Source organism: Sander vitreus, unplaced genomic scaffold, assembly GCF_031162955.1.
Source record: "Sander vitreus isolate 19-12246 unplaced genomic scaffold, sanVit1 ctg458_0, whole genome shotgun sequence".
NCBI lineage: Eukaryota > Metazoa > Chordata > Actinopteri > Perciformes > Percidae > Sander > Sander vitreus.
The window spans coordinates 30,001-40,000 of NW_027595568.1; the positions used below are offsets into that span (position 1 = coordinate 30,001).

The following is a 10,000-nucleotide window of genomic DNA, read 5'->3' on the forward strand; positions in this document are numbered from 1 at the left end:
GTCTCCATCACCTGATTAATACTGTCCTTCATCACGGTCTCCATCACCTCCATTAATACTGTCCTTCATCACGGTCTCCATCACCTCATTAATACTGTCCTTCACCACGGTCTCCATCACCTGATTAATACTGTCCTTCACCACGGTCTCATCACCTCATTAATACTGTCCTTCACCACGGTCTCGTCACCTGATTAATACTGTCCTTCATCACGGTCTCCATCACCTCATTAATACTGTCCTTCATCACGGTCTCCATCACCTCATTAATACTGTCCATCACGGTCCCCATCACCTCATTAATACTGTCCTTCACGGTCCCCATCACCTCATTAATACTGTCCTTCACGGTCTCCATCACCTCATTAATACTGTCCTTCATCACGGTCTCCATCACCTCATTAATACTGTCCTTCATCACGGTCTCCATCACGGTCTCCATCACATCATTAATACTGTCCTTCATCACGGTCTCCATCACCTCATTAATACTGTCCTTCATCACGGTCTCCATCACCTCATTAATACTGTCCTTCATCACGGTCTCATCACCTCATTAATACTGTCCTTCATCACGGTCTCATCACCTCATTAATACTGTCCTTCATCACGGTCTCCATCACCTCATTAATACTGTCCTTCATCACGGTCTCCATCACCTCATTAATACTGTCCTTCATCACGGTCTCATCACCTCATTAATACTGTCCTTCATCACGGTCTCATCACCTCATTAATACTGCCCTTCATCACGGTCCCCATCACCTGATTAATACTGTCCTTCATCACGGTCTCCATCACCTCATTAATACTGTCCTTCACCACGGTCTCCATCACCTCATTAATACTGTCCTTCACCACGGTCTCCATCACCTAATTAATACTGTCCTTCACCACGGTCTCCATCACCTCATTAATACTGTCCTTCATCACGGTCTCCATCACCTCATTAATACTGTCCTTCATCACGGTCTCCATCACCTAATTAATACTGTCCTTCATCACGGTCTCCATCACCTCATTAATACTGTCCTTCATCACGGTCTCCATCACCTCATTAATACTGTCCTTCGTCACGGTCTCATCACCTCATTAATACTGTCCTTCATCACGGTCTCCATCACCTAATTAATACTGTCCTTCATCACGGTCTCCATCACCTCATTAATACTGCCCTTCATCACGGTCTCCATCACCTCATTAATACTGTCCACCACGGTCTCCATCACCTCATTAATACTGTCCTTCACCACGGTCTCATCACCTCATTAATACTGTCCTTCACCACGGTCCCCATCACCTGATTAATACTGTCCTTCATCACGGTCTCCATCACCTCATTAATACTGTCCTTCATCACGGTCTCCATCACCTCATTAATACTGTCCTTCATCACGGTCTCCATCACGGTCTCCATCACCTGATTAATACTGTCCTTCATCACGGTCTCCATCACGGTCTCCATCACCTCATTAATACTGTCCTTCATCACGGTCTCCATCACCTCATTAATACTGTCCTTCACCACGGTCTGCATGCTGACCCACTGGCCAACAACAGTGCTACAGAGGGGGGGGACACGATGTAGCCCAGTTTACCTCCCAGTCAGGTCAGGACCTCCGCCCAGAGCTAGGGGAGGAGCTGGAGAGGCAGAGCTTTCTCCCCACCCCCACCTTTCTTCTCCACCCAATAAGGCTAATCAAGTCAGGATTAAACACACTAATGTTTGATCAAGGACCGATCATAGTGGTGTAAAACATCGGTTTGGGCTCGGGCAGAGAATCTATATGATATATAAAGAAATGAGTTATAGTGAATGAGGGGTAGGGTCTGGGGGTCTGGGGGTCTGGGGGTCTGGGGGTCTGGGGGTCTGGGGGTCTGGGTCTATGCTAACGTCCTGAATGTGGTCTCAGCGTTAGTTTCTGCTGGACGTTAAGGAGAATCTAGAGAACAGAACTCATCTGGACCGGACTCTGAACTGGACCTGAGACAACGTTTACTTCCTCACCTGTCGAAGGACTTCCCACACACTCTGCAGCTGTGAGATGCTGCTTCTTCCTCCTCCTCCTCCTCCTCCTCCTCCTCCTCCTCGCCCCCCAGAGGGTCCAGAGAGTCGGCCCGGCAGTCCGGTTCAGAAACATCCGGTGGAGCGTCAGAGAGAGTCTGGACGCCCCCCGACAGACACGACTCTGAAAAGACAGAAACACACACACTCAGTTATTAGATTACACACACACACACACACACACACACACACGACAGACACACACACACACTACAGAGAGAGAGACACACACACACACACACAGAGACACACACACACACACACACACACAGAGAGAGAGACACACACACACACACACACACACAGAGAGAGAGACACACACACACACACACACACACACACACACACACACAGAGAGAGAGAGAGACACACACACACACACAGAGAGAGACACACACACACACACACACACACACACACACACACACACACACACACACACACACACACACACACACACACACACACACACAGAAGTGAAGCAGGGTAAATGTGTGTAAATGCCCCCAGTGTTGAGACACTATTCCCGGGTACGAACCCCCGGCTGCAGCGGGCCGCTCCGGTGCTTTCTCTGCCGCTTTGGAGGCTCTGAAGGTGGCGAAGATGTTTTCCACGGCCGCGGTGATCCGCTCCGTCAGTAGCCGCTTTAGGTGCTTCTCCTCCGGCTCTCCGTGCTCCGTGAGCAGCCGGAAGATTTCCTCCGCGGCCGCCGACAGCTGCTCGGCGATGGCCGCGCGCAGGCTCCGGCTCTCCGCGCTCTGCGACCGCTTTTTAGACATTTTAACGGAATTTATCACCGAACAAAGAGCAAAATGTAAACACTGCGCGAACGCTTCCGGGTTCCCCCAACCCAGCGTCGTTGCGTCAGCGGGAACGTGTCTCGCTGCCTTAACAAATGTTAGACTGAGCCAATCAGAGGCAGAGTAGAGCAGAGTAGGGCGGGACATCCCTTCGCTCCGGACCATCCGGTTTATAATTACAGTTTTCTTTGTTGTTGTTTTGTTTGTGAATTAGCATTTTTTGTTTGTAGAACTTGTCAATAAGTACATTAATAAGAAATAAAGCATTTTCATCTTTGTAACTGAAGCCAAATATATTTCTATCAATAATATATAAATATAATTATAAATAAATAAAAACATTACAAAGAGTATTAGATGTTACATGTTTAAGAGATCTGAGGGAAGCTGGCTGGACCAATCACAGGTCCCCTTCCTGTGTCTGTCTGCCTGCCTGTCTGTCTGCCTGCCTGTCTGTCTGCAGGGTAAATCCAGACAGCTTGCTGGACTATCTGTCTGTCTGACTAAAACTACTTGTGAACGTCCACATGTTCCACCAGAACCAGTTCCCTCCTGAGACTATTGAGCAGAGGTGCTGTGAGAGTAATACACTGTGTAAAAGTAGGATGTCCTGTAGTCCTGTAGCCCCTGTAGTCCTGTAGCCTCTGTAGTCCTGTAGCCTCTGTAGTCCTGTAGCCCCTGTAGCCTCTGTAGTCCTGTAGCCCCTGTAGTCCTGTAGCCTCTGTAGTCCTGTAGTCCTGTAGCCTCTGTAGTCCTGTAGCCCCTGTAGTCCTGTAGCCCCTGTAGTCCTGTAGCCCCTGTAGTCCTGTAGTCCTGTAGCCCCTGTAGTCCCTGTAGCCTCTGTAGCCCCTGTAGTCCTGTAGCTCCTGTAGCCCCTGTAGTCTTGTAGCCCCTGTAGTCCTGTAGCCTCCTGTAGTCCCTGTAGTCCTGTAGCCCCTGTAGTCCTGTTAGCCCCTGTAGTCCCTGTAGTCCTCTAGCCCCTGTAGTCCTGTAGCCTGGGACGGCCTCGCTCTCTCCTCTGGTCTGTGCTGTCCCCTCAAAAATACTCAACACAGCCATAAATGTCTAAAGGGGACCAAGGGAACTTTATCAGGATCATAGTATCCTGGATCCTAACTGATACCTAACTGGCCTTTCAAAATAAAAGTCTGCCTGCCTCTATGGGAATCTAACATGGGGGGTACTGACTTATGAGATACTGTATGTATATGTGTATATATATATATACATATGTATATGAGGGTGAAGTGACCAGGTTGGAGTCAGAAAGACAGAATCGGTCTTATTCCTTCAGGAGCTTAGCCCCGCCCACCATGATTGTGATTGGTTGAAAGCCTGTTGTCCTCCCAGACCCTCCTGTGCGGAGCTGTGGAGGAGGGTCTGGGAGGACATGAAACGTGAATAATAAGAAGACTGTGAGTGGAACAGAAGTAGAAAATCTTTTTATTAGAAACCAACAAACAAACAATATGAGCGTGACTAGAGTCTCTCAGAATCTGACATTAATCTGATAAACTGACCTTTGTTGATCTGAGATGAAGACAGATTCAGCAGCTGCACGGCCTGTTTCTCTCTTCACATGTTTCCAGAAACACGTTACGGTGAACTATTTTAGGACAATATGAGATCGTATTCTGAACGAGACGCCATGATGGTCGGGGGCGAGAATCCAGATTAGGGTCCTTTCTGGACCTCCGGGAGCCTGAGCAGTCTGACGGTCGGCCGTCTCGGTGGGTCAGAGCCTTTAGACAGACAGCGGTGCTTCCTCTTCCTCCACATCTGGAGGAAGGTCTTCCCACAGTCCTCACAGCACTGCCTTTCCTCTCCTCCTCTTCCTCCTCTTCCGTCTGTTTTCTCACCTCCTCTTCCTGTGCCTGTTTCCTCTCCTCCTCTTCCTCCTCCTCTTCCCTCTTCTTCTGCCTGTTTTCTCACCTCCTCTTCCTCCTCCTCTGTCTGTTTCCTCTCCTCCTCTTCCTCCTCCTCTGTCTGTTTCCTCTCCTCCTCCTCCTCTGTCTGTTTCCTCTCCTCCTCTTCCTCCTCCTCTGCCTGTTTCCTCTCCTCTCCTCCTCCTCTGTCCGTTTCCTCTCCTCTTCCTCTGCCTGTTTCTCTCCTCCTCTTCCTCTGCCTGTTTCCTCTCCTCCTCTTCCTCTGCCTGTTTCTTCTCCTCTTCCTCTGCCTGTTTCCTCTCCTCCTCCTCCTCTTCTTCCTGTTTCCTCTCCTCCTCCTCCTCTGTCTGCTTCCTCCTCCCCTCTTCCTCTGCCTGTTTCCTCTCTCTTCCTCTGCCTGTTTCCTCTCCTCCTCTTCCTCTGCCTGTTTCTTCTCCTCCTCCTCTTCCTGTTTCCTCTCCTCCTCCTCCTCTTCCTCTGCCTGTTTCCTCTCCTCCTCCTCCTCTTCCTCTGCCTGTTTCTTCTCCTCTTCCTCTGCCTGTTTCCTCTCCTCCTCTTCCTCTGCCTGTTTCCTCTCCTCCTCCTCTTCCTCTGCCTGTTTCCTCTCCTCCTCCTCCTCTTCCTCCTCTGTGTGTTTTGTTGTCAGGCTGCTGAGCCCGCCTGTCTCTGGTCCTGGTCCTGGTCCTGCCCCCTCCCTGAGACGTGTGGTGAGTCTGGATGTGCAGCTTCAGATCCTGAGTGTGTCCGAAGCGTTGGCCACCCAGACCGCAGCCCGCCGTCGCAGCGTCCTGCAGGTGGCGGGACAGGAAGCGACGAGCCGTAAAGGTCCGGCTGCAGACCGGTCTCTGGTCCCTGGGCGGGCTGCGGTCCCTGGGAGGGCTGCGGTCCCGGCTGTAGTCCTCGCTGTCCTCCGTCTCAGACGACAGCACGGTGACCTCCAGCTGCGGCCTGGCAGCCCGGTCCTCGCCGGGGGGGGCCGGCGTCCGGCTGCTGTAGGTGAACTGGATGATGTCAGCGGCGTCCAGGTTGGCCTGCGGGGGGTCTGGGTCCTCCTGGTCCTGGTACTGGTCCTGGTTCTGGTCCTGGATCTCGTACTGGTTCTGGTTCTGGTCCTGGATCTCGTACTGGTTCTGGTTCTGGTCCTGGTTCTGGGGGGGAACCTCTGTGTTACTCAGCAGCTGCTGCTGTGTGAAGGAATCTGAAACAACAAGAGAAATTAACTCCAGTACACACACACACACACACACACACACACACATATATATATATATACACACACACACACACACACACACACACATACACATACACACACACACACACACACATATATATATACACACACACACACACACACATATATATATACACACACACACACATATATATATATATATATACACACACACACATATATATACACACACACACACACACATATATATACACACACACACATATATATACACACACACACACACACATATATATACACACACACACACACACATGTATATATACACACACATATATATATATATATACACACACACACACAGACAAACAGACACACACATAGACACACACAGACAGACACACACACATATATACACACACACACACATATATATACACACACACAGACACACACACACACATATATATACACACACACACACACACACACACACACAGTGGTGTAGTATATACGCAGTCTTCACAACTTTCCCGAACTTTGACCTTTCCCACGTCGCCAATGAACCCACGTAATGAACTTCCTGTTAGGGTTAGCCTGTAGCTACAGCTATCCCCTGCTATGCAGCTATCTGATAATCCGATCAGCTGATCAGCTGATCAGCTGATCGGATTATCAGGACTCAGGAGTGTGACAGCGCCTCTGACAAAATGATCACATGGATCGGACTATCTTACAAGTACTGGTGATAGTACAGATAGTACAACGGGAGGGGTAGACGATATGTGGGTATCGTTAACTACTTCATCCTTAGTGAGGGTGTTGATGGTGAGACAACAAGAAACGACAGGAGCACCGAGGCAGCAGCTACATCACAGACTGACTGTGTACCAAATACAAGCAGCTCACTTTCCTTAAAGATGAACTGAGCTGGAATTTGAGTAAAGGTGATATAACAGATGTATTTTATTTCTTCTCATTGGTACAATGATTAAAATGGCTGAATTTGTTAAAAGGGATAAAATGGTGCATTGAAAGTGTTGTTGTTGTTACACGGCCGCCGCCATGTTGGAATTCATAATCGGCTACGTCACTGGCATGATCAGCAGCCATAGAACGTAAACAGTCTGAGACAGTCGGAGGCTAACAGACATGGCTGAGGAAACGGAAACCAACAGGTCTAGGGGGGGTCATACTGCATTGCCCCTGGCTGCAGTAATGACTTGTATAGGGCTAAGGCAGCTGGGGTTACCATACATTTCCACAGGCTGCCTTTGACAAGGAAACCAGTCCTCAACTCATGGCTAGCTGCCTGAAAACTGGCCAGCCCTCCAACAGACCCTGGATTTCGAGTCTGTAGCGACACATTTATTTAGAGAGCTGTATTTTTGATTCAACAGGGTCACTGGTGAGGGTTAAGTCCAACAGACTGAAACCTGAGGCCTTTCCGTCAGTTATTGATTTTTCAGGCTACAGTACAGGGCAGACCGATAGACCAACGGCAAGTACCAACACCACCGATGCTATCTGCCGCAGAGACAGGGCGCTGAAACGCTCACATCAGGCAGAGGACAGAGGTTTAGCTGTTATCCAGCATGCTAGCAATCTACTAGGCAAAGGGCTGGATGGAACGTTGTTGTGACATACACAAAACACGTACATATTCACTTACACGCACAAATAAAGCCTAACGTGTAGACTTTATAGCGTTGAACAAAACAGAGACCGACACACTGGGCATCACTGAAAATGAGTCCCAAAACCAAGTTAGATACCAACCGATCCAACCTGGGGAAAGGGCTAGCAGCTAAACACGGTGGAAGCACTAATGTCAAACTCCACAAGCTAGCGCTCCGACCATAGACTGTATGAATAAACCATGACTCAGACGATATCACAGATCAATAATAATGTTACTAGCTGCTAACTAAACCACAGCGGGTCTGTAACAGAATCCAATGTCCCTTTCTACTCAGCCTGAAGATAGCTGATGTCTCAGGGCACATTGTTGATGCAGAGCTGCTACTTCCATAGTAAGAGTATCTGAGCAGTACCATCAACGACCACAAGGAACACATCTGCCACTCTGCACTAGCCTCAAGTCAACGCCAAAACTCGTGACTCCTCCGTGCATCTATGGTCAACCTGGGGTGACTCTCCTACGTGCAGCTCACTTAACAAGCGAGCCCATTGGATGAATTCGTCCAATCACATTTTCCATTTATCTGCCTCGATTTTCTAAAAAGCACAGGACCTTTTCTATTTTCTCTTAATGCACACGATATATAAGCAGTCTCTAGTTCCTAAAATACATAATGTGCTTGGAAACAATAACTGACTGAAACTGGTCGTCCTCCATGTGGTGGTAGTCAGACACTATGTATATACGTGTATTTAATATGCTGCACTGTAGCCTATATACCGCCGCAGGTCCTACCACGCCAGTGACGTCATCGACATTGTCAGCGTTCTAGTACTAACAAACGTCATTTTTGTGTTGCTTAAAAAAAGCTATATTGATTTTTTTTAATTAAATTTTTTTAGTGTAATTCATTTTTATTTGTCATAACCAACACGTTATCAACGTTGATTCTTTCAGTTCAGTTCATCTTTAAGGCTGAGGTCGAGCCTAGTCAGAGCATCGACGAGCCCAAACAAACAAACAACTAATGACGAGGCCCATTGGTATCATCCCAACAGTCAGCGTGGGTAATGACGAGGCCCATTGGTATCACCCCAACAGTCAGCGTGGGTAATGACGAGGCCCATTGGTATCATCCCAACAGTCAGCGTGAGTAATGACGAGGCCCATTGGTATCACCCCAACAGTCAGCGTGAGTAATGACGAGACCCATTGGTATCACCCCAACAGTCAGCGTGAGTAATGACGAGGCCCATTGGTATCACCCCAACAGTCAGCGTGAGTAATGACGAGGCCCATTGGTATCACCCCAACAGTCAGCGTGAGTAATGACGAGGCCCATTGGTATCACCCCAACAGTCAGCGTGAGTAATGACGAGGCCCATTGGTATCATCCCAACAGTCAGCTGTTCATGCATTGCAGGGCTAGGGAGATCTTGTAGCTATGCAGCAGCTGTCATTTGGAAGGTAGGCATAGGCTGTTAGAGAGAACTTGCTACACATTAAATCTGTATCTGTATTCATCTGTAAATTATTGAAAACAATAAATATATCCCTTACAAAAATATATACTTGTACAGTGCAGTTATACTGCAGTACAGTGCAGTAAAATAACATGTCTGTGTCCAAAATATTGAATTATATATTATATATTGAATTTCTGCAGTACAGTACTGTGGTGTGCAATGCTGCTAATGTACAAACAGGTAATCAACAACAATATATCAGTGGTTAGTGGAAAGACAGGTTTCATGTACTGAAGGGACATCCAAGAACCTTCAGCCAAGCGTCTGAGCCAGATATATTTTAGGCATCACAAGGCAGAGGATAAGTATGAGGGAGAGACTAGGGCAGGTGGCAGTCAACTCCCAAACACACCACAGTATCTGTCCCACAGGGACTTTAGAGAGACAGTGGACACATCTCTACTCCTTCTCAAGAATACGCTACTGGAAAAGTGTTACAATGCCCCTCCATCAGCACAACAACCATCAATGAGTTAACATTTCTGTCACATCGCAACCATGACAGTGATCTGAGTTGTGTGAAATGCCAGAAATTCTATCAGGTTGATGTTAATATGGATGGCAAACCAGCTGATAGACTGGGACTGGACGAGGGGGCAGAGTGCATCTGATCTAGATTACAGCCAGTTCAGCACAGAAGGTGCCGGTACGTGCAGGCACAAATAGTGAAACGTTTTTGTGTGAGCACTTTTACCCCAGCTTTCTTAACTATGCCACTAATCATGGGAAAGAAAAGGAAGAAACAGCTTGCAACCAACTGAAAGAACAGGGAATAAACATAACACACACAGGCTCAGCTGTATGTGGTGCAGAGCCAGAATCATCAACTCCTGTGAGCTCCTAGAGATGAAATGGCCAAGATAGTGGACGGAAAACCTGAGGTTCA

The 10,000-nt window shown here is 48.1% G+C and overlaps 2 protein-coding genes across 2 annotated transcripts in view; both read right to left on the minus strand.

The window, feature by feature from the left end:
- Positions 1-3,129, minus strand: part of LOC144514127 (uncharacterized) — a 16,165-nt gene extending 13,036 nt beyond the window's left edge. The window contains exons 1-2 of the mRNA XM_078245323.1: positions 2,604-3,129; positions 2,009-2,189 (exon numbers count right to left, since the gene is read on the minus strand). Of these exons, the coding sequence (XP_078101449.1) occupies positions 2,009-2,189; positions 2,604-3,030 (608 nt within the window). The 5' untranslated portion in view covers positions 3,031-3,129. The remainder of the gene's footprint in view (positions 1-2,008; positions 2,190-2,603) is intronic.
- Positions 3,130-3,423: 294 nt separating this feature from the next.
- Positions 3,424-10,000, minus strand: part of LOC144514128 (uncharacterized) — a 9,367-nt gene continuing 2,790 nt past the window's right edge. The window contains exons 2-3 of the mRNA XM_078245324.1: positions 5,126-5,949; positions 3,424-3,930 (exon numbers count right to left, since the gene is read on the minus strand). Of these exons, the coding sequence (XP_078101450.1) occupies positions 3,424-3,930; positions 5,126-5,949 (1,331 nt within the window). The remainder of the gene's footprint in view (positions 3,931-5,125; positions 5,950-10,000) is intronic.